Here is a 24738-nt window from a genome sequence, read left to right as displayed (position 1 = left end):
TAACATTTTTAACAATTTTAAAAGCTTTAAAGAGAACCACATTTTTTGAGATAAATATTTATCAGAGACTTTTCATAAAAACGAATTTGGTGATAAGACGTGAGTTGTTAATTTATAAAAAATTAAATTTAATAGCCTTAAAAAACAATTTCTTGACAAAATCCAAAATTTTGTGAAGTATTTGGAAAAAGATAGAGCAACCTAATAGATTTTCTAATATTTAGGAAAAAATATGGAACTGGAATACGATTAAATACTGAAAGTAGGGTACATTTCGAATCTATGTTTAATATGTTTAACAACATTTTCTGGCGCTATAAAAATTCAAAAATTAAACCGAACCGTTCAGATGAACCACCGACGTTTGCCAGCACTGCAACCACTTGGTGGTTGTTTCTCTGGTCTCAACACGATTCGAGTCAAATCGGAAGGCGGAAAGTGGTCTCTCCGCTTGGGTTTCAGTACCAGTTTGCTCTTCGTGCTCAGCACATCGAATATTTGTGAAGACGGTACGTTTTTGATCGCGCTCCCAGAACTCTGAGCAGATTTGTTTTGCCAGCAGAAAGAATTGCCAAAGGCGACGAGCGGATGTAAAGAAAGGCGCGCAATTCGACAGTGTGTTTATAAATAAATGCGAAATTAATTTATTAGCAACCACTATTCGCGCATTTTCCGCCCACGCCCACCCCGCTCTCTATTTTCCCCCCACCACCGCCCCCGCTCCCCGCACCGCTCTCCGTTCTCTATTACTCACTCAAAAAAACTCAACGTCGAATTTTCAACAGGTATTCAACGACGACGACGACAACAACAAATTGTCTTTTTTCGCGAACGAATAGAAAAAAGGTGCAAAGAATTTGTTTACCAGTGTGAACGCGTGTGAGTGCAACAACGGGGAAAAGTGAAAACAACACAAATACAGCAGCAAAACACCTCTAAGACCTAACGGTAAAAAGGCGCCGCAAAGTATTCCCCATCTACGTATCCTTCCTGTGGATTAAAAAGGATTCTAGAGCCGACTTGAGTGGGTGAGTAGCTTTTCGGGGATTGCGACATAAGCTAGCTTTTTTGTTTGTGTAATTTTTTCTTCTTTTTTTTTTGGGCTGTGGTCGGGAGTTTTGGTGGCTTTATGTTTTCGATACAAACACAGGCGCAGAATGACTTGGGCAGAATGACTTCATAGCACACACACACGCACATTCGGTTGATTGAGAGTAGCTTTGCGAGAGGCAGAGAGCGGAAGAGAGAGGTGGAGAGAGAGCCGGACTCCGCATTTGTATCTGTGAGCTGTCAAGCTTTCCGAGTGTATCTTTTGGCACGATATTCTTTCGACTTCTTGTTTTGTCAACTCGGCCCACATTGTTGTTGTCGCCAGCTCTCTTTGCCGTTGCCTTACTCCAATTTTCCTCTTTCTGTGTTTTCCTCGTTTGCTTCGCATTTTGGGGGGAGGGTGGGAAATTCCTGCTCGCCCCACGGTAGCCAAGGAAACGTTCCACAACACCGATCGGATACAAATGTATCTTAAAGGTACTTTTACTCAGCAGTGAACTATTTAAATGTATCTATGGCCTTTAGTTACGTATGTATCTTTAAGCTATGTACTTACAGATGCGTATGAACTTGAACTACGCATTTTCAGAGGCAGACACTTTAGAATAGCAGGGGGTAAAGGGGTAAAACATACAAATACAATTCTACGCAGTTACAAACTATTCTCAGAGATACTTTTGTATAATATTTTCACTTAAATGTATCTCATAAGTTTAGAGTCCTCACATTCTTTTGTATCTCTTTTGACCTATATGTATAATTTTGGAATATCGTCGCATTCATATGGCAAAGAGTTTCATAGGGTGGCTAAATCCACTGCTCAAATTTAGACGTCACTGCTCCGAAAATAGAATCGATCGGCGGGCCAGCAGGTTTCCGCACTCCTTATCAAATATTGAGCGTTTTTTGCAATGGCATTTTTATTTTGTTTGATATCGGCTCGGTAAACAAGGACGGCTCTTTATCCCTTCCACTAGGCAACATGGCTAGTATGCGGTTCTGCGATAAGATAAGGCACCACAACAAAGGCCAGTTATGAATGGCAGGTGACTGGTGTCGTTACTTTGGCCCCTCACCCCTCTGAGTCATGGCACGATTTTCACCATCCCCGGAAAACTTGGGGCGTTGACATGGCAACGGAAAAACCGTTCTTCGAAAGCCGCTGTTTACGTGGAGTTTTTTACATTTTTTTTTCCGGGAGGTGTGGGCTTTGACCCAAATAGTAACAAACATTAACATAAAGACTTCTGCTTCTTCATGGCCAGGCCATGTAAAGTTGCATTAGAAACCGGTTGCTGCTGGCCAGCAGAAGAAAGAGAAGTTGGCTGCACAGCAGACAAACAGATAAAGCAGCCGAGCAAAGCAAACGAGGAGTGCCAGCCACTGAATGCTAATAACTGTACAACCAGCGAGTGGGGAAAACTAAAATGTATAAAAATCTCGAGAGTGAGAGAACGTGCGAGCGGGCTAACGACTTGGCAGCACGCGAACATGGCTAAAAAAGAGTCGGAATCAGAGCCAAAGCGAAAACCTGAATTCGACTCCGAACCCCCAGTCCGAATCCGAATCCGAATTTGACTCCGAGCGAGCGTTACCAACTAGGTGTGTCTTTGAGCGTTAGAAGCTCCGAGAGAGCCGCTCCGAAATCTCTCGGTTTCTCTCGGGGAAAAGCGGGGACTAAGCCTGGTTTCGATAATGGCAGAGTAAAGCGTTTTCCAGCGTGGCCAGATCGCTGGGAAGATCTCCGAATATGTAGCACAAAGTATCTTTCAAATTTATTGGTCTTCATCAAAGGAACTGGCTATTCTTAGTTTGACTTCCACCCTCCTCCTCCATCGCGAGGAAAACCAATCTAATCTGCCAACAAACTCAATCAGACGGAAGGCAACTTTTCCAGACCGCTTTGAGCTACTCAGGCCCTCCGTTTTCCGTTTTCTATTTTTATTTCTTGTCGCATCGATTTTTACTTCTGCGGATGGGGCGTCTATAGGTCTATGATTAATGTGCAAAGCGCTGAAGTGGACAAAATTCTCCTCGACGGCGGCTTGTTTGTTTACTTTCTCCCCTCTTCACGACACTTTTTCCCCCGCCGTCTGGGCAGAAATCAAATCGCGATGTGCATGTGGGTGCGGCATCACGACACGGGGGAAAATATTATCATGATTGGGGGCTAATGTTATAGAGCTAGCACATCAAACGTTTAAGATCATTATTTTATGTTTAATTTCTACTAAAATATTTTTAGTTTTCATGTAGTATTCAATATTCTAGAATATTTAAAACATTTTATTTTAAAGCAGTTCCGATATTGCAGCTATTATAGAATTATTCAAGTATCTTAAACTCCTATTTAGTTATTAAAAAATGTATTAAATTTTATTTTGGTAATAAATATGAATATATAAAAAGTAACAGTGTTTAACTCCTTCTGCAAAGAAATTTTCCTACATTAATCTTATACCTATTGGTTAAAAGACATTCCTAGTTTACATTTTGTAGGGTAGAAATGCCAGCCCCTCTGGATGCATTCAGAGTTCGTTGGCCAGGCAGAGCCAAATGCTTTAAATAGCCATTGACAAGCGGTGCACAGTTGTTTGGGGGAGTGAAGCGGTGTGGGTGTGATTCACTGCGGTTATGTCGCCCCGTCAGCCGTCAGTAGAGCGCCGATCGGAGCGGTAATTAGTCAAGCGACACACTCTTCCATAGAGCCGTCACTTGAGCTGTCCAAAAGTGGCATCTGGTGACCAGAAACCCGTTTGCCTCAAGTGGCTGATCCACTTCTGACCACCGGTCATCGTCGTCTCAGGGTTCCGAGTGCCGAATGGGAACGGATCTGGCTTATCGACGGGCGGCTTCCAAGTCGCCATCCTCGACTGCCAGGCGGTTCCACTCCGTCGATAAGTCTATGCATTCGCAAAGGCGAAACACACCCTCTAATCGGTCCGTATTGATTGACCCACTTTCCCGCTTTAGCACACAGTCCAGAATGCGCGAATGTTTACGTATTTCCCACTCCATAATTCCTCGAAAAATATACAAAGCAAGATGGAAGACCTGACGAGCTGGAAAAGCACGAATATCGAATGTTCATTGGTGTGTAATGATTGGTTCAGGGGGTCAGCGATGATGAATTGAGGGGAAAGTAATAATATAACGCTAATGCCCTTCATTAGTCAACCTGAACTGATTAAAACTGCAATATCTACCCCATTAATTAACATTCTAATTTATCCACTTCAACGGAAGCTTCATTATCTTTCTGAAATGTAACAGCTTCCCTTGCGGAAATGCGGCCATGTTTATAAACGGATGTGAAGTCAGTTTCAGGCAATAGCCCCTCAAAATCGCTCTTGTATATAACACATTTTAAATGCGATTTATTGGCAACGCTTCGTTGGGTTCAGAAAATGGCAAGTTTGAAAAGTTTTGTGCACTTCACTGCCGGGGCGAAATTTTAATGCTGATGGGCATTAAAGCGAAAGTTCAGTCACAATGACTAGCTACATGCCTATATATATAAGGGAGAAATTCAAAGGGGGGTAGGGACATCCCGGGGGAGGTGACGCCACCACCAGGTGACCTAGGTTGATGTCAGAATAATAACTTGATGACACATGGCCGAGCCATCCCTCCGATTCACGATTCACCACGGACCCTGGCCCTGCCCCGTCGCCAATTGAATTTGATTTAAGTTGTATTAAATGAAACTTAATTAAAGGGGAGCAGGCTGCACCCAAGTGCTCATGTTCTCATTCCGATTCTCAATTGAAACGACGCGATTGCCATCTTTTGTGCTTCTGCCTTCTGTCTTCTGTCCGCCGGCAGAACTTTGTTACTTTCACAATAATGCCATGCCAGAGATATATCTTGTACTCTTGGGTCGTCGTCTGCTTTTTCTCTTTATTTAGTTCTCGCCTGGCCAGCAGAAATATTGTAACGTGAAGATTAGACGCGCGCCACTTGATGAATTTCACCTCGACCTCCTTCAATTGAGGCGAATGCGCTGAAATGTTTTCGGGTGTCGGCATCTCTTGCAAATATTTCTATAAACTCTAGAAATAGCTCTTGATATTATGCCTTAGCGGGTGCTGATCGCATATCGCAGATCCCATGATGATGTCATCGAGAATAAATCATTGTAAAAACTACGCGCTATCAACAGTTCGAGCGATTTGTTTTGTTTTGGTTTGCCAGCCAAACCAATTTGTAAATGTGCGAGATAATGGTGCGGCTGATTCACCGCCGATCTTAGTCAAGTGTGCCCTGTGGCACATAGCATTTTCTCAGCTTTTATAGACCCTGCAATTCGCCAAGCGAAAATAGTTGCAGCCGCCCCGTCGATGATGTCAACATTGCGTATGCGCAACCTTCGACTATGGGAACGAGCACGCTGCCAAAGTAATGCTATATGGAGTCCATATACACATGGTCTGCGCGCTACAAAGACGCCAGAATAAATAAAATAATATAAATTAGACGTTTGTCTGCTTTTCGGACTCGGGGTTCTGGTTCTCAGCATACATATTTCATGTGTGTTTTTGTTTAATTTTTAACGCACGATGACGCCACCAGAGTTAATTCGCTTGGGGGTCGTGTCCGAATCTAAAACTGAACACTGAAACTGAAGCAGTATTATAACGCCATAGAAGAGCTGCCAAGAAACTCGTTCGGCTAGTTTCCACTTGGGGATCGATGGCTTCCCAATCAATTAAACACTGCGAGTGGAATTGAACTCGCTGCGCAATCGGTCAGTGCATCTTGGGCCAATTGACTCTCGATCCTCGCACGTTAACCATTCGCATTCCCATTGCCATTCCCATTCCTAATCAATCAGCGTTGATTGAAGGCTCTTTTCTGGGTGGGGCACTGTGTTCGCATCCGTGGCAGAATGTCGATAGCGTCTGTTTTGCAGAAAGATACATTGTTATGGAATTATTGGAGCAATCTCCAGTCCCGCTAAATGCCGACCGCAAACGGAATCAAATGGAAACGGAAGGGGATAAAAGCGCGAGAACATGACGCTGCCTCGACTTGCCGGCTTATATAACCCACACAGATATGGCACACATATATAATACTTAAGTGCGAGTCTTATGTCACTGCTGAACTTGAATTCAAAACTCGAACGTGAGCTGGCGTCGATCACTTGACTTTTCGGCTTACTCAAAGGACTTGACAACTTAACTTCTGTTCGGATTCCCATGTACTTAATGTATTTAATGACTTAATTACTGGGGCATAATTTGTATTCACTCTGCTTAATAATAGATCTGTGAAATCTGACTGTTGTGCGGTTTATGGCCGGCGCATTGTAATGGTTTCAGACTTGAAAGTTTTTTTTACTATCTGCTTTCGCTAGTAAAATGTAAATTCAATTTGCAGTTCCTCTTTTAATGGGCAATTTCTCTTAGAGCTGGAGAAATTCTAGAGTGAGTACACAGTTGCAGGGTGACATCATGGCCACGAAAAGATAGGAGGAAGTGGCCACCTCCCTTCTGGGTGTCCTGGTGTCTGTGTGGGGTCTTTTTCTGGCGCCACTCAAATTGAGCAACTTTATGGCGTGTTTTATGCCCAGTCTGCAGACGTCTAATGAGCAAAAGTCGCCCACATGACCCGCGGAGTGGGCACTTCCGGCCATTTAACTGGGATCCAGTGCAATTTACTCTACTAATTTCTCCACTCTCTCTCGCAGACTTCTCCAAACTGCTGCTGGCGTAGCCGAGTTCCCGAAGCCAAGATGCCTGCGGAAGTTAAACCATCCGCGCCCGCTGAGCCGGAAACGCCGACCAAGAGCAAAGCCAAGACGAACTCCTCGTCGCACGGAAAGCCCGCCCTCGCCCGAATCACCCTGCTGGATGGCTCCATTCTGGATGTGTCCATTGATGTGAGTAAACAGGGGGGATATGTCATAAAAGTTAGTCATATATGCTGGGGATTTTATATCAAAAATGGTCTCAGGTCTTTCTATATGTTTGTTTTTTTTTTATTTATTTATTTTATTTTTATTATTTATTTGTTTTTTAATATTTTAAGACTTAAAGATTGTGACTCAAACTTGAAATAAATATCATTGTATTATGTCAAAAATGGTCTTAGGTCTTTCTATTTGTTTGTTTTTTTAATTTATTTTTTTTTATTTTGTATTTTTTTGTTTTTTTAATATTTCAAGACTTAAAGATTGTGACTCAAACTTTTAACTAAATATCATTGTATTAATTTTATAAAATGCGAATAATGTGTACATCTATTTTAAAACCAATTTTCTTTTTGTAGGGTTAGTATATAAATATGTCTGTAATATAATTGAAATTATCTGCCTTAATCTTTTCTTAAATATTTATTAAATGTATTTTATTTTTACAGCGCAAGGCCATTGGTCGCGACGTGATCAACTCCATCTGCGCCGGTCTGAACCTCATCGAGAAGGACTACTTCGGCCTGACCTATGAGACGCCCACAGACCCGCGAACCTGGCTGGATCTGGAGAAGCCGGTGTCCAAGTTCTTTCGCACGGACACTTGGCCGCTCACCTTCGCCGTAAAGTTCTATCCGCCGGAGCCGTCGCAGCTGAAGGAGGACATCACGCGCTACCACCTGTGCCTGCAGGTGCGCAACGACATCCTGGAGGGCCGACTGCCCTGCACGTTTGTCACTCATGCGCTGCTCGGTTCGTACCTGGTGCAGTCTGAGATGGGCGATTACGATGCCGAGGACATGCCCACGCGATCGTATCTGAAAGAGTTCAAGATCGCCCCAAATCAGACGCCCGAGCTGGAGGATAAGGTCATGGATCTGCACAAGACCCACAAGTGAGAGGATCTACATCCTATTTTAACTCACACTTTTACTAACTTTATTCCTATTTTATCCCAGGGGCCAATCGCCCGCCGAGGCTGAGCTACACTACCTGGAGAACGCCAAGAAGCTGGCCATGTACGGCGTGGATTTGCATCCAGCCAAGGACTCCGAGGGAGTGGACATCATGCTGGGCGTCTGTGCCTCCGGTTTGCTTGTCTACCGCGATAAGTAAGTATCATAGATTTTATAAAACAGTATTATCAACTAATTAAACCCTCTACTTGTCTAGATTGCGCATAAATCGCTTTGCCTGGCCCAAGATCCTAAAGATCTCGTACAAGCGCCACCACTTCTACATCAAGATCCGACCCGGTGAATTCGAGCAGTACGAGTCCACCATTGGCTTCAAGCTGGCCAACCACCGAGCCGCCAAGAAGCTGTGGAAATCGTGCGTGGAGCACCACACCTTCTTCCGCCTGATGACCCCGGAACCGGCCAGCAGGTCCAAGATGTTCCCGCACTTCGGATCCACCTACCGCTACAAGGGTCGCACTCAGGCCGAGAGCACTTCCACGCCCGTGGATCGTACGCCTCCCAAGTTCAATAGGACTCTGTCCGGAGCTCGTCTCACTTCTCGCAGCATGGATGGTAATTACTTTTGCCATAAGACCATAAGAAGTTCCCAAGTTAAAATTTATTGTATTTAATGTTATTTATTGTTAATTTGGGACCTCATTCTATGAAGCAGTTGATAGAGATCATAGGATCATAATGCTGAGTTCCCAAGTTAAAATTTATTGTATTTAATGTTATTTATTGTTAATTTGGAACCTCATTCTATGAAGCCGTTGATAGAGAACATTAAATTATCTACACTAATATAAAAGGCTTCCTATAAAAACGGTCAGTAGCAATGAAAACACAGAACGGATTGACATAAAAATCTAAAAAAAATCACATTGATTCCTAAAATAATTAGGAGTCGTTTGTTTATAATAATTTTCCGTAGAACGAAGTTCCAAAGATCTAGTATTATTTTCCAACATGTTTTTCAATCCATACTAACTACTGAATCTTTTACAGCCCTGGCCCTGGCCGAAAAGGAGAAGGTGGCCCGCAAGAGCAGCACCCTGGACCATCGGGGCGATCGCAATGCCGATGGGGATGCCCACAGCCGCAGTCCCATCAAGAACAAGAAGGACAAGGTAACCCATCCAGCCATCAACCTACTAATGCCTGACGAAACTTAGCTATTGAGATGAACACATGTTTAACGATGATTTCGGAGTTAACCAGAGTTTTTTGTACTTTCTTCTCGGTTTGTTACTAACTCACAACCACTCACAAACCAAAAACAACCAAACCTACACTCACACACATCCACTCTGTGACTCTGATAATGAAATGATGTGCTCGTAACGTTAACCCTCCGTCCCCTGAAACACACCCTAACCCCCGAACACTAACCAGTTGATGCGACAGTCGAGCACCGGGACGGCCTCGGCCTCCTCGCAAAGTTCCCTCGAGGGTGACTACGAGACCAACCTAGAGATTGCGGCCATCGAGGCTGAGCCCCCCGTTCAGGTTAACACTTTACTACCTACAAATCAAAATACAAAAAACCAAAAATATCCGAATCCGAATCTGAATCTTCTTCAATTTATCCTAACTTATTTTATCGGCTTTGAACCTCTGCTTTACGAATGTTGTGAGCTTACGTATGAAACGATTTGATTTGAAGTCTCCCCCGTTTATTCGTTTATTTGTTCAGCTCAGGGCTACTGTACCTCAGTATTTAATGGATGCTCTGAACCTATTAATTTATATTTTCGTTTTCATCACCGACTATCCTCTAACCACTCCGGTAGCCCCAGAACGAGCTGTTCCTTGATCTTATGGTAATTTCTGTATAAAGACGAAAGTCAAACAGTGCCGTCAACTGTCTGTTATATGTGCATTCATTTGATCTATCTACCTGACTATTTTTTGAGTGTTTATTTTAAGTTTGATTTGATTACTTTCTGGCGTCTGCAACAGTCCTTTTCCCGAGCTGTATATACCATTTAGGGACACACCGGTACAGTCCACACAAAACATGCATTGGCACTGAATATGCGATTCTACTAAAATGATACCATCTATAATACTTTTCATTTCGTTTGCTTGTATTGTAAATTTGTATTGTACATCTCAGCCATTTTGTAGCATGTTGCCTTTTTTCGTCCCGAAAATCTGTAATTACCGAGCTATACGTAATGTACATATACTAACTCTTACATTATTTTTCCCAGGATGCGGAGAAGGAGGCCAAGTTGCGCGAGAAGAAGCTTAAGGAGAAGGAGGAGAAGGAGCGCAAGGAGAGGGAGAAGCGCGAGTTGGAGGAGAAGAAGAAGGCCGAAAAGGCGGCCAAGGCAGCACTGGCGGCTGGTGCCGCTGCAGGAGCTGCCGTTAACGGTGAGTATCCTTAAATTATATATACTACACCTTACTAAAAATAACTCTTACTAAATCCCCTAGGCAATGACGAGCTGAATGATTCCAACAAGTCTGACAAATCCTCAGGCAGACGTGTAAGTATCCCATCTGATTTCCCCTAAATTAAGCTAGCTCATAGATTTATAGAACTAAGCTAAGCGAATGCGCCCGCCCTCGTGTAAATACTGTTCACCCTTAATAACCCTCAACCCCCCCAAAAGCCCCACCTCACTTGAGTTTCACCCCGTAAGTTACGATAGTTTGTAGTGATACCCGAAATTGATCTTAAGTTTACCTCATTGGTTGTATGATACTTATAATTTCCCTTGGTTAATTTCTCCCTCCCATTTCTTTTCGTTTTATGTTAAACCTTTTCATTTGAACCCCGAAACCGAACGATCCACCGACGATCCACAGGGCGTGGGCATATTCTCCTCGGGCCGCAAGAGCAAGAGCGGCTCCCCATCCAAGGATGGCAAGGACAAGTCCGGCAAGGACAAGGACAAGGAAGTGGGTCGGCTTGGTCTGGTCGTTACTTCGGGTCTGGGCGATGGTCAGCAGGATCAGAATTTGGACGAGGCGGCCAGGAATGCGGCCAAGAACCGGGGATCCACCACTCCGGGCGTCACCAGGCAGTATGAGTATGCCGTCGATGAGGATGGCAATGCCAGTCCCACCAGGAAGTCGTATACCCCGGGTGGCTTCCGTTACGATCAGGATCCCAATTCCAGGAAGTCTGGTGCCGACGGTCAGGAGCAGCTGTCTCCAGCCTCGCAGCAAAAGAAGATCGGGCTGGCCTTTAACTATGCGCCCGGCAACGAGAACGCTCTGAAGGAAACGGCCGAGAAGCTGAAGGCGGGGCAGCTGTCTCCTCGCACCCAGGACAAGCTGAACCGCGGTCAACTCTCGCCCAAGTCGCGGGCCAAGCTCCTGCAGGATCCCCTCCTCTCGCCCACCACTCGTGCCAAGCTCCAGGGCAGTGCTGTGGATGCGGCTGCTGTGCCGCTCAGCGATTCCCAGAAGCGATCCTACTCGCCCACCAAGGGACCCCAGGGCTACTCCTCCGGAGCTCCGGGAAGCTACAAGCCCATCGGAGATCCCACGGCTGACTTCCTGGAGTCGCAGCGCTACAACAGGGAGCCGGGATACGTGGGACCCTCTCAAGCCGCCGGTGCTGCAGGTGCTGCTGGTGCTGCTGGTTCCAAGAAGCCTGGTTCTCCCACCAAATCAGGAAAGGGAGCTCCAGGATTTGGAGCAGCTGGTGTCGCAGCAGCTGGAGCAGCAGCAGCTGCGGCGGCTGCCAAGCCGAAGAAGAGGCGTGTCAAGATCATGGTCATCACCTCCAAGTTCGATCCCTCGACCAAGCGCATTGATGCGGAGAACGGAAGCATTGAGCACTCCACGGGCATCCTAGACCCCGCCACCGGACTCATCGACACCAAGTACGGAGTGATCGATCCCAAGAAGGGAACCCTGGAGGCTTTGAACACCAAGACCGGCAAGAAGGAGGTGTTCCAAGGCGATGTGGATGGCAAGACGGGCAATCTCCACTTGGTGTCCGGAGTGGCGGATCCGAAGACAGGACGCCTGGACGACAGCCTGGGTCAGATCGTTTGCATCACCCCGCAGGATAATCCTGTGGTGGAGCTAACGGTGATCACCAGTCGCATTGACCCGGCCACTGGAAAGATTGACACTGTCAACGGGGACGTGGAGCGATCGCTGGGCGTCCTGAACTTGGACACCGGACTGCTGGACACCAAGTACGGCGAGATCAACACACGCACCGGCGAACTAAAGGCCATCGATCCCAAGTCTGGCAAGATTGTGGTCAGCAAGAATGTGAAGGTGGATCCGGGCACCGGGCAGATCACCATTCTGGGCGTTATCGATCCCAAGACGAACAAGATCGATCCGAACCAGGGTCGCCTCATCGAGGTGGGCCAACAGATTGACCCCATTGTGGAGGTCACCTCGTTGGCGGGTAAGTTTGACTCCAAGAAGAACATCATCGATGCCAAGACGGCGCAGGTGGAAACCTCTGGTGGTCAGTTCGATCCCAAGGCTGGCAAAATCGATACCAAGTACGGTCAGATTGATCTGGTTAAGCACACCATCACTTTCAATGACCCCAAATCAGGTAAGACGGTGACCAGGGACATCAAGATTGAACCCACGACCGGACAGATTGTGCTGAAGAACCAGGTGAACCCGAAGAACAACAAGCCGGACAAGGACTATGCCAGGATTATCTCGCTGAGGATCGTGCAACAGCGCGTGGATCCGGCCACCAAGGCGCCCATCAGCCAGGTCAGCGCCTCCAAGGACAAGGACATCGTGGTGGATCCCAAGTCCAACCAGATTTGGGTGCCCACCGGAGCCACCGATCCGGCCACCAAGGAGCAGCAGTACATCTCCAGCAGCGTCGACCCCAAGACGGGCTATGTCATCACCATCTACGGCTACCTCGATCCCAAGACCAACGAGATCAAGAAGCAGACCAAGCTCGACCCGAACACTATCAAAATCGAACCCACGTCTGGCAAGATTTACACCGCCACCGGGGAGGTGGACCAGGCCACCGGGGAGCCGCTGTACGCGGCCACCCAGGTGGATCCCGAGTCCGGCGAGGTCTACACCAAGCTGGCCCGCGTCGATCCGAAGACGGGCAAGATCGTGATCGTGCGCATCCTGCTCATCTCGAAGACCGACGAGCGCGGTCGTCCGGAGGAGATCGATCCCTCCACCTGCGAAATCGATCCCGTCTCCGGCCGCGTTCTTAAGTTCTTCAATAAGACCGTTTATGTTTACAATATGATTGATCCTGTGACCGGTGAAATTGTGCAGGTGGACCCCAATGACCCGCGCTTCGCCGGCGCCCGAACCACGGTGACCCACACGATGACTCTGACGGGCGAGATCGATCCCGTGACCGGCAGGATCAAGAGCGAGTACGGCGACATTGACCCGAACACGGGAGATATCGACCCGGCCACGGCTGTCACGGATCCCGTGACCGGCAAACTGATCCTCAACTACGCCCAGATCGATCCCTCGCACTTCGGCAAGCAGGCGCAAGTGCAGACCACCACGGAAACGGTGCCCATCACCCGGCAGCAGTTCTTCGACGGGGTCAAGCACATAGGCAAGGGCGCCCTGCGGCGGGACTCCGAGGGCAGCTCCGAGGACGACATGACCGGGCAGTATGGCAACGACCAGGTCAAGGACATCGTGCTCAACAGTGCGGCGGCGGGTCAGGCGGCCGGCAAGCTGGGCAAGCCAGTGAGCACGCCCACGGTGGTGAAGACCACCACCAAACAGGTGCTGACCAAGAACAACGATGGCGTGACCCACAACGTGGAGGAGGAGGTGCGCAACCTGGGCACGGGCGAGGTCACCTACTCCACGCAGGAACACAAGGTTAGCAAGGAAGTGTGCCGATCATCGGTGAACCGGGATTCTCTCTTAGAGGTTTTGATCGAATTCGATTTGAGTTATTAGGGCTCACTATTTTTGTATCCTTTTAATCAATTTGGAATATTTTATCATAAATGTAGACTAAAGATTTATTCTACGCCAATTCATAGTTTATTCTTTCTCAGACAAAAAAAAAATAACTTGGTAAACTTAACCATTTTAATTGTCAAACAGTTCCCAACCACAAAAATAGTCACTTTCACAACAACAAGTACACACAATTAGCAAAGACATACCCCAAATACATGTAACTATTTTGTATAGTTACGTAACTATCCGTATAGGTTAATTTTACCAATCAAATTTTTTTGTGTGCATATAAAGTCAAGTTTTGTATCGTAATATTACTTCAAAGCCAGTAAATCAAATTCGATCGAATTCTGGGAACCTAAGAACCGGAAAACCTGTACTTTCCTATCTTTTGCGCTTCGCTTTCCAATGTCGTACTTCTTTATCTCCGCCTTTGCCTAACTTTCGCCTCTAAGTGTTGTCGTTCTAAGTATTCCGTTAATGTTGCTCGTTCTCTGCCGTACGCACTAACCCACCAACCACTCACTTGCCACTCCAATCCACCTAGGCTGATGCTACACCCACCGACCTGAGTGGCGCCTATGTCACGGCCACCGCTGTCACCACCCGCACCGCCACCACGCACGAGGATCTGGGCAAGAACGCCAAGACGGAGCAGCTGGAAGAGAAGACGGTGGCCACCACCCGCACCCACGATCCCAACAAGCAGCAGCAGCGCGTCGTCACCCAGGAGGTGAAGACGACGGCGACGGTGACCAGTGGGGACCAGGTAAGATCGCATGGCTGCACTTGCTCCTTTTGCATGATTTGATTTCTTATTCTTATCATTTCGATGTGTTTCGTTACGTTACGTTGTGTGTTGTGTAGTATCAGAGGCGGGATAGCGTTTCCTCGACCAGCTCTGGCGACTCGGGCACGCCCATCGACGGACCCTACGATGGTGCCAGTGTGGTGCGCACAGATAACCAGGTGGGTCTTGGCATGTCACCTTTGCAACGAGCAATCCTTTTTAACGCCCCCAATAGCTTATCCCAAAAAGTTCCATTCTAACCCTAACCTAATCTTGGCTCTTAACCAGAAATCTCCGCTGTACACGACCTCCGCCACCACTGGACCCCATGTGGAGAGCACCCGAGTGGTGCTGGGCGAGGACACCCCCGGATACTCCGGACATGGCGAAATCATCTCCACCCAAACCGTGAGCAGCAAAACCCGCACTGTGGAAACCATAACCGTAAGTAAAAGGAACTAACCCAACTGATCCCTTTCGACGAGCCCGATGAGTAAGTAGCCAGAGGTAGGCCTTCTCTATCCGAAAGATATTTCCTGTGATCGTATGCACCACACTGTAAATTCCATGCATAGTCCCTTGTTCGAATGGGTTCAGGTTCTGCTAACCGTAAGATAACCTTGAGTTAATTCATTCCCTACCCAATCCACAGTACAAAACCGAACGCGATGGCATTGTGGAGACCCGAGTGGAGCAGAAGATAACCATTCAGTCCGACGGAGATCCGATCGATCATGACAAGGCTTTGGCCGAGGCAATACAAGTGAGTGATAAATCTCCAATTTAAAGAGTTACCGATACTTAAACCCTTTGTTTCCTCTCGATTTCAGGAAGCGACGGCCATGAATCCGGACATGACGGTCGAGAAGATCGAAATTCAACAGCAAACGCAGTAGATTTTATAACTATTTCTAAACACTTCTGAGGATTTTCTAAGTAAACCAGCACACACTCACATACATGAACACCAGCCCACGCATACGCAGCACTTGCAGTACACCTTTTATACAACCCTTATCGATATATATTATATACATGACCTCGAGCTGATGACCCACATGACATAACGATAAGAAAGAGATCGACTCCCAAGTATCCGTTACCGCTACCGTCTACGAAAAATGCATCCACATGTTTATTATTTTTATTACAACTGTTGTTTATAATTACTTTTTATTACGTATATTATATATTAAATGTGCAAGGCAACGTTGAAATGAAAACTCTATATATTGTAAACCACGATTGCATTCAAATACAAGAATAAAACCTAAATGTACACACAAAAAACGATTAAGTGGTTTTCTGGAAAGCTCCCCTGGCATTCGCACTTGCTGAAATTGCCATTCGTTTTCAATAAGCCACGGACCGCTGAATATTTGATGGACCGTACACCGTCGCTCGAAGGCGATAGGAATCAGCAATCAACCGGGGTCAAACCACTCCCATTCCCAGTGGCTTTTTGCACACAACGTCATCGCAATTAAGTGAAATTACCGGCCGAATAGAACACAAATGAACCCATTGCTGCCCGTCCAAGCATATGACCGGCGATAAGGACCCTGCATTAACATGAAATCCAATTCGCAATTGCAGTCCCCAGGGGGATGGGAATATATGGAGGTGGAACCTCTGAGGCCCCGACAACTCCACAGTTCGAGCTGAAAAGGGGGTAAAACGATTGTAATGCAATATTTATGGCGCAGAGTTGCTCGAAATCAAGTAGAGGCGGTCGGAAAGGCTCCCCGCTAATAATATTACGTTCTGTGCCAGGAATTTCATTTCGCTATTTACACCCTGTACGAGTAAAGGACAAGGGTATACTAAAATATTACTGGAGTTGTTAATGGCATTTAAGGCAAATTCCGTTTTAAGCTGTAGCGAATTTGGTAATTGAATTTGAACGTATATACGAACAAACATGATAAAAAATAAATACATTTTACATTCAGATTTTGTAAACAAATATTATCAATTATTAACTTTTTTGAGTCTCCCCTTCATAATTAGCCATAAAATAAAATGTCAACAAAACAATGCTTAAATTCACGTAAATATTATACACAAACAGTAGGTACTTACCGTTTATATTTATTTCGATTTTAATTTATGTTAGGTAATAATAGTAAATAGCTTGTTTAGCCAACCCTAAACAGAAATAATAATATTTTTGGAGATACTCATAACATTTAACGGTCGAGTTAATAATATCCAAAGTTCTTTACCCAACAAAAATAAAAAATTCTATCAGCCGGTATTCCAAAGTCGAGTTATGATCCAATCTTTTTTGCTGCCATTTTTTGTATGCAATTTTTAATTCGCCGGCCCAACATGCAAAAAAATGTCAACTCGCGGTTAAAATAGAAGAGAAATCGTGTTGAAGGCAGGTTTTTGAGAAGGGCGCTAAGGGGGGTTCAGGTGCAGCGTAAAAAGCCGTAATTAAAGTAGAGCGTACAAGGTGACTGACTAATGCATTGATTCATAGTTTAGATATAAAACGCGCTCTCCGCCGATAAAATGCCAACCAAAAGCCGTGCTCAATCCGTCCGTCAGTCAGTTCACCTGGGGCTGCCAGGAATTTCCACCTGCATGTCTATGTCCCTGCTGCTACTGGCGGTACGAACATATATCCACCCCGAGGGACACGATAACCGCATTGAGCTCAGTCGGCTCATGCATTTTTAAAAACGCCGCGATGGGAAATCCTCTTGCGAAAATTTCGTTGCACGTTTGCGGTTCTGCACACAAAAAAAAATGTATAAATCCTCTATATAAAAATGTATTTAATCCACTATTAAAATTTTAAAGCACAGTTTTGGAAATAGTTTTTATTTAAGAGATAATAAACCCAAAGTAAAACTCACAGCTCAGCTCTTACTTTCTTAAACTTATTTTAGGGATATTAAATATTGTTTCATGATGTCCCAAAGCTTGAGTTCGTTATGTTAATGCTTTTGAAATTATGATCTTGATAGAACTTTTTTTGCGGTGCTTTTTTGACGAACCTGCTGCATATTGCATGTTGTTGTGGTCACTCGGAAAAGTTGTGGCAAATTATTGCATCAACTTTGGCCCTTAGTTTTAGTTTTTTGTTGTTCTTCGCTGCAGCGAAAAAATAATAGAATATCTGAGTACGGCCGGCACATTAACCCTCCGTTGCATCGATCCATGCCCAAATCCCCAGCTGACATTCGAATCGAAATCAGTGCGAAAAATCAAGTGCAGAACCAGCAATTTCAGGTACTAGCGACGCGACGTCGCCAATTAGATTTGATGACCGTTTGCACTAAAATCGCTCAAATGTTATAAAAAAAAAGTCCAGGAGGGCGTTAACGGGCAAAGCGAAAAAGGATGTTAGAAATGTCATGCGAATTGTGCGGCGGTGCGGCCCCAAAAGGCGGGAGCAATCCAATTCCGGCTCATGAAACTGCAATTTGCATGTCTGTCTCGTCGTGTCCCGCACCGTCACCCACTGCCCACCCACTCCGTTAAGTAATTGCCCCCCGGAAAATGGGAAAGCAACAAGTTGAGGTAATTATTTGGCACATTTGCATGGGCGGGAGCTTTGGGGAAATGCAGCGTACCCTTTTGCTGGCTCTGCATTTGTTTGTAAACAAATGCCCAAACCTCGGAAAGGATGGGTGTAATATTCTGACGCATTGGAAGTCCTTTTACTCGGAGCAGGGATAACGCATGCGCCTTTTGAATATCCTTCGTGAACTGTTATACCAGCATTTCCCCTACGGAAAATCCTTTGGGAAGTAGCTGTCGAGATAAGGCTTTAGAATGATAGAAAACCGATCCTAATCTATAAGTGTCCAAAGCTCGAGGTCCCAGAGAGTTACATTTCAGCGAAAAAAAATTATTTGATGCAGAACATTTTATTTAAAAATGTTTTCTTTAGGATATATTTTATCAGCTTAATTTTAACAACTTTTTAGGTCCATATTGACTGGTTAGTCTTCTGTGACACAAAATTCCTAAATAGATATTAACGCTTAGGAGGTACAGTTATCTCTGCATGCGTCAATTAAATCCCTGAGTTCGAACCACCTAAATGACCATTTCGACCAACTCCCTCCACTTAAGACACATTCTTTTTTGGCTAATTAATAGGCCGCATGCTAATGGAATTTTCCCCTAGAAAAGGTAAACTGGTCAATCGCTCAAGAAATTACCATTAGGTCGATTGTCAGAGAAATATGTCGAGTGAAAGCAAACGAATTTATTTGATTTGGCCCGCGGTTCCTTAGACAAATATTGAAAAAGCGTAATTAGCGCAGGACACATAATAATGCACTCGAGTGATTAATTAGCCAGGACAAACCGTTCTCGATTAGTGGGAAATCACTTCCCGTCGAAGCCCATTTAAACCATTAAGTATATACTCTCAAATTCCCAGCACGCAGTTGGCATAAAAGTGGAAAAAACAAATTTGCAATCAAATTGGAAGACCAAAGCGAATAAAAGGCTAACTGACCATTTCGGTTTATTGGGTGCACAAATATTGAAAAGAAATTTGCGCTAAACGCCTCGAATTGCCGAGCCTGATAGCCACACGTATCAAAATGGCAATAAATGCAAATGAAAAACCATAAACACGGTATCCAGGCCTACGGCTGTCCACCCTTAACCCCTTCTCGGTTATGGTTATGAACTCAACGGGTTAACCGAAACGCATTTTCAATAAATACCAATTATGATGGGCCCAGTCAATTGGCCATTTAGCCGTGGATTTGACTTTGGCAGTTTCGATTTGGGCATGCGAATTATTGTTCGGGTGTTTTTTTGGGGGGTGGAACATATGTCCGTTTTCAGGTGGGTCATTCCATGGCCCATTTATGGAATTATGCCATGGCATAAAAATTTGATGAGCTTCAACTTCACAACTGCCTGGGATCCCGATGAAAAGTTTACAATCAACGAGTCCGGGGAATTTCCATGCTTCGAAATTGCCGGGGTTCTTACGCAAGTTGGGTAGTCGAGAACCCCCTCCCTCGATCCGAACTCCATCTATTTTCTATCCAAATTGTCAGTTGGCCAGTTGGCTCCAACATTGCATGTCTTGGCATACGTGGGCCATGAAAAATTCATGGTCCGCCTCCATTGTACTGCCACATAATTAGACTGTGGCTGCCAAAAAATAAAGGTTGTCCCGAAAGCATGATTGTGGTTGGGTACCCTGGAAAAAAACCTGGTTTATAGCAATATCTGTCGAATATTACCTATCTGTAATAAAGGTAAGAGGGTTTTCGTAGGGTCTTAAGTAATATATTTATGAGAAGTTGGTTTAAAATATTTTTACTAGAGCCTTATTTAAAAAGAAGTTATTATTTATAGATGAATCTCTTAAAATTATATTTTAAAATCTGTATTATATTTGGTCATTACTTTTTAGTTTTTTTTTATTTTACTCAAATCGCCAAACCAGTCAATACCCCTTTACAAGCTACATAGTACCAGGTATTTAAATGGAGCACCTGTCCAGCGGTGGGCGATTAGCTTTGTCCTTTGGCCGTTGTCCCAAACCCAATAGATGTATTCTATAAAAAACAATGCCGCAATCGTTTGATTTCCCCGCCAAGATTGCGGTCGTTCCAGGTCCTGAAATTTGCGCGCTTATCACTTTAATGTCGATTGTCCCCCTCCCCTAACCCCCCGAGGAGGCCAAGGGGTCGTTTCGCGTAAAGGCCATTGTGTTATTAGTGCCACTGTACCACCCCAACTAGCGTAATAGCAGCTCGATTTATATTATTAATGCCTCGTATGTGGGATCCCGGCACTGGAAAAACTGGAGGTCTTTAGCTGGTAGACTCCAGCGATTTGTCTAAATATAAGCTGGTTTTTTATTTTAAAAGTTGAAGATTTGGTGATTATGATGATAGTTTTATGAGGACGAAGGATATTACTGACGCATGGTGGCAATGTGTTAAAAATAAAAGGCTCGTCACGGCAGCTAATTGAAGGTTGGGTTGGAATATTGGACGCCCCCTGTTTTGAAGGCCTCCCAGCCGAGGGGTGTACTTAGCAAATTGCTTGTCCTCTGTTGCATAATAAATGGAGTGCAAACACAAGTGCGCCATGAACCAAATACACACCGAACTTGGACTCCATTTTTTGCGCTGCTAAAGAGGTCAGCATTACAAATAGAGCACCTCCAACCGCCAATCCGGTAATTTCGGGCCTTTGTGCGATTGACACACGCATGTCGGGCCCCATTACTGGATCTCCATCAGGCATTACCCCCAGCCCCTTTCCACGGGTAATTCCTTCCGAAATTGCGCATTGCCAGCTCGGTTTTCCTTGCACCTGACGCACCACCCACCCATCGGAAAGGCACACGCCCAGCCATCAGAAAAGATAATTTACCAGTCGGTCGTATCGATCGTGTGAAGCTCGCAACGCTTTTCCGTCTCTCCCTCCCGAATTGCGTGCCGTGATGTTCAATTTTCCGTAGAGTGGACAAACGAAACCGCAAATGGAAAAACTAAACCAACTATTTTGGCCGCCAGGGGGCGGGGCAGTGGCCATCGGGAGGTGGGAGGTGGAAGGTGGTAGCCGAGGTGGCCAACATGTGTGCCGCACACATGAATTATTAATTGACAATTGCCGAAAATGTCAATTAACCAGCACAAAAGGGGCAGGAGGTTGGGGGTGGGGGCTAGTGCCGGGAAAATTTCAATTTCTGGCTAATGAAAATTATGGCAAACGGGGTTAGTTTTTCGATCTACTGCAGTGCACTGGCAGGTGTTTTCATATATTCCAACCCCCTTCAGTAGAGTCGATCTGCTGGTGAACCATTTTGGCATAAAGATGTTTTAGTATTTCAAATTTTCAATTATTTATCAGTTTTTGAAAAAAGAACTGTTAATTATTTATTAACTATTATTTATGAAAAATACAAATTTAAAACAACACTTAGGGTAAGTTTTTAAACTACCAAATATTAAAATACTTATGAAATCTCATGTAAATATTTATATATTACGATTGTACAGCAATGATAGCTATCCAGAAAGATGAGTAACTCTTCACAGGGTATTCCCCCTTCGAAGTTCCCAAATTGACTCTTGTACAGTTGCAAATTGCCACTTCCTGTGGGCTTCACTTGCTCTGTCATTTTGTGAACATGTCTAATTGCCCGGCTTCATGTGGCACGCTCTATTGGCCAAATGATCACTTTGGCCGAAATGAGTTTTCTATCAGTTGGGCATCAATGTTTTCTCTAAAATTGGTATGGCAATTATTTCTAGATTTAAAGGCAGCTGTCAAAAGCGACGAGCACACATCTCATACGAGACATTACATAATAAATCTCCCTACGAGCGTTACAATAGTCCCATTGCCGAATCAGCTGAACTAACAACAAGAGCTGGCCAACAGAATAGCCGGTTTTTGAGTGAGAGAGACCTGCCGCTTCACTGACGTGTCATTCAACTCGATCGAGAACCCGAGAATTTCAGAGTTTGGAGTTTCGGAGAGCCCAGGTGAGTGAGTTGGCTGGGGCGACTAAACAATTCAGCTGAGCGAAGCGTTAAGTTGGCCAGAAGCCGGGAGAAAAACACTTCTCAACTTCTCTGCTCCTCTCTTGATTTCCAGCCAGTTCTTGCTGACGATCGGCAAGAGTAAGGTCAAGTTTAGAAGTCTCTGTTTTTGCCACGAAGATGATGCGGATTTTGGTGACTCTGCTGCTGGCCGCTTTCTACTCCATTCCGACCACCTGGGCCATATCCTGTACTGGCTGCGTGGATCTGGATGAGCTCAATTTCCAGAAGACGGTGGAGCGCTTTCCCTTCTCAATTGTTAAATTCGACATTGCATTTCCGTACGGAGAGAAGCATGAGGCCTTTGCCGCCTTCTCGAAATCCGCCCACAAAGCAACTACGGACCTACTAATAGCCACCGTTGGCATTAAGGACTACGGAGAACTGGAGAACAAGGTGAGCTCTAAAAGAAATAGCTTAGAGTTTAAGCATTCTGAGTTATACTTCATATACCTTACACCCTAAAAAAATAAAACGAACTAACTTAAGAACATTCATCATTATTCAAATGCGGGTTTATTGTTCCTAAAAATGACTAGCTTTGAACTTATGACATCCACTCAAGAACAATAGCGTAAAATTGTATGAACGAACGTTTTTAAATTGTCCACAAACGGGCTTATAGACTTTTAGACCCCATTTGTGCTTTGGTTTAAAAGTATGCCTTATATAACTAACTTACTATGTGTTTCCAGGCTCTTGGCGACCGGTTTAAAGTCGACGACAAGAATTTCCCGGCCATCTTCTTGTTCAAGGGGAATGTAGAGGAGTACATCCAGCTGCCCAGCCACACGGACGTCACTCTGGACAACTTAAAGGCCTTTATCAGTGCCAACACACCTCTATATATCGGTCGCGATGGCTGTATCAAGGAGTTCAATGATGCGCTGAAGAACTACGCCAACATCCCCGATGCAGAGCAACTAGCACTCATGGAGAAGCTGCAGGCCAAGCAGGAGCAGTTGACAAATCCCGAGGTGCAGCAGAGCGGCAAGGCCTATCTGATCTATATGCGCAAGATCCATGAGCAGGGATACGGGTTCCTGGAGGAGGAGACCAAGCGCCTTTTGCGCCTCAAGGCCGGCAAGGTCACGCAGGGCAAGAAGGAGGAGCTGCTGCGGAAGCTCAATATTCTGGACGCCTTCAGAGTTCACAAGGTCACCAAGGCTTCGCCCGAAAAGGAGGAGTTGTAGGCTTCCAAAACTTGAATTTGTTAAATATATAGATTATTAAGAATCTTTTATGATCATTATAAGTGTCGAAGCTCGGCAGACAAGTGTGAATGTACAATAAAACCAAAATTAAACAAAATTATCTTTACTCCCCTTTTAAACTCATGGAAATCATCTTTTTATATTTAAACTTTATTCGTGCATATTTGAATGGATCTTGACAACCCAACAAAGCTATTTTTGAGGTACCTTATTTTATTAAATCATAAATTGTCATTTAAAAGTATATTAAAACGTTTAACCAGTCTTGTTTAACATATTTATTTTAGTTTTATATACAAATATTATTTGAATAAAATTTGATTCGGTAACTGTAAATCATGTTCTTTAATCGGTTAAGCTATTTTTATAATTTAAACCTATATTTACACCAGTTCACACAGTTGGCATAAATACTAACAAAGAAACTTTTAACTCATTTAAACTTATTGATTTTATTTGCGATTAGGATTACTTGCGGTATTAATCGACTTTAGTGTGAATTTACGGTCAGAAGTCCTCTACAAAGTTGAAATAAACATTTACGTGGAACTGTTTTCTACCATCGAATATAAAGTCTAGTAACACTCCGTATTCCCCGGTTGGTAATGGAACAGGAAATACAGCGTGATGATAATCGCTTACCACCTGCAAACCCTAAAAATATATAAATGGTTAAAACTCTGTTATCAAACATAATAAATAATACATCTTACGGCATAAGGACAGGTGTGATTCAGTGTGGATTTATCCTTTATAAACGAATAAAACATCTTGATGACGGGATTATGTCGTCTACGCAAAAATAAACAGGCATCGATGGTTATATCAAACAGAAATGGCTTATAGCCACTGGCCTTCTTCACCATTTGTAATCTTAGATGCACATTATTAGCCGGATGTAAAAATGTTGCATTTATATTAGCGCTAGTTTTGTTTCGGGAAATGGCTTTTAGTCGGCAATAATGAAAAATTACCCAAGATTTGTTGAGTGATTCACAGACAACGTTGGTCATTTTAAGAAAGGGTGCCTCCTGAAAATTGGATACTTTTACTTAAGTATTTGTCCAAAAACGAAAATCGCACACTTACACTGCAAACCAGGATAGTCATTGCAATAAAAGCTCCGACAAGAGTAACCTTAACATGCATGGCTGATATACCTGATCAGCCATAGAGGACTGCTAAAAAATAATACTTGTTTGTCACTTTCGTAATCAATTTGATATTGAATAGTTATTAAAACTAGTTAAACTAGAAATACTTAAATCGAAATCCTTAAATGCGTGACTGTTAGGTCCAATTAACAATAAGAGACTGCGAATAAATATCGATTATAATAATTATTTGTAGTAATGGTGAT

At 44.4% G+C, this 24738-nt stretch overlaps 3 protein-coding genes across 9 annotated transcripts; 2 read left to right on the top strand and 1 right to left on the bottom strand.

Moving 5' to 3' along the window:
• Window positions 1-412: 412 nt before the first annotated feature.
• On the top strand, window positions 413-15910 carry cora (erythrocyte membrane protein band 4.1 like coracle). Of its 7 annotated transcripts, none has more exons than XM_017146309.3 (15): window positions 413-509; window positions 786-1028; window positions 6743-6934; window positions 7414-7859; window positions 7924-8076; window positions 8138-8496; window positions 8932-9053; window positions 10140-10302; window positions 10366-10418; window positions 10741-13743; window positions 14378-14599; window positions 14698-14799; window positions 14909-15064; window positions 15273-15383; window positions 15451-15910. In XM_017146309.3, exons 3-15 carry the CDS (start codon window positions 6788-6790, stop codon window positions 15514-15516), a joined length of 5103 nt encoding a protein of 1700 aa, XP_017001798.3. In that variant the 5' UTR covers window positions 413-509; window positions 786-1028; window positions 6743-6787; the 3' UTR covers window positions 15517-15910. The 7 variants fall into 7 exon arrangements, with proteins under 7 accessions (XP_017001798.3, XP_044251997.2, XP_044251994.2 ...); XM_044396061.2 differs by having other exon boundaries at window positions 414-509; window positions 13171-13743; XM_044396062.2 differs by lacking the exon at window positions 14698-14799 and having other exon boundaries at window positions 13171-13743.
• A 6055-nt stretch (window positions 15911-21965) lies between these two features.
• wbl (endoplasmic reticulum protein 29-like protein wbl) lies at window positions 21966-23493 on the top strand. Its single transcript, XM_017146254.3, has 3 exons — window positions 21966-22107; window positions 22220-22560; window positions 22860-23493. The coding sequence occupies exons 2-3, from the start codon at window positions 22285-22287 to the stop codon at window positions 23355-23357; spliced, it is 774 nt and encodes a 257-aa protein (XP_017001743.2). The 5' UTR covers window positions 21966-22107; window positions 22220-22284; the 3' UTR covers window positions 23358-23493.
• Window positions 23494-23885: 392 nt separating this feature from the next.
• On the bottom strand, window positions 23886-24488 carry LOC108060551 (uncharacterized). The gene is made up of 3 exons (XM_017146269.3): window positions 24468-24488; window positions 24092-24409; window positions 23886-24032 (listed from the first exon to the last, which is right to left on the bottom strand). Exons 1-3 carry the CDS (start codon window positions 24486-24488, stop codon window positions 23886-23888), a joined length of 486 nt encoding a protein of 161 aa, XP_017001758.2.
• Between the last annotated feature and the right edge of the window lie 250 nt (window positions 24489-24738).

This window comes from Drosophila takahashii, chromosome 2R (assembly GCF_030179915.1).
Source record: "Drosophila takahashii strain IR98-3 E-12201 chromosome 2R, DtakHiC1v2, whole genome shotgun sequence".
In the NCBI taxonomy this organism is placed as follows: Eukaryota; Metazoa; Arthropoda; class Insecta; order Diptera; family Drosophilidae; genus Drosophila; species Drosophila takahashii.
This window is presented reverse-complemented; position numbering and strand designations above follow the sequence as displayed.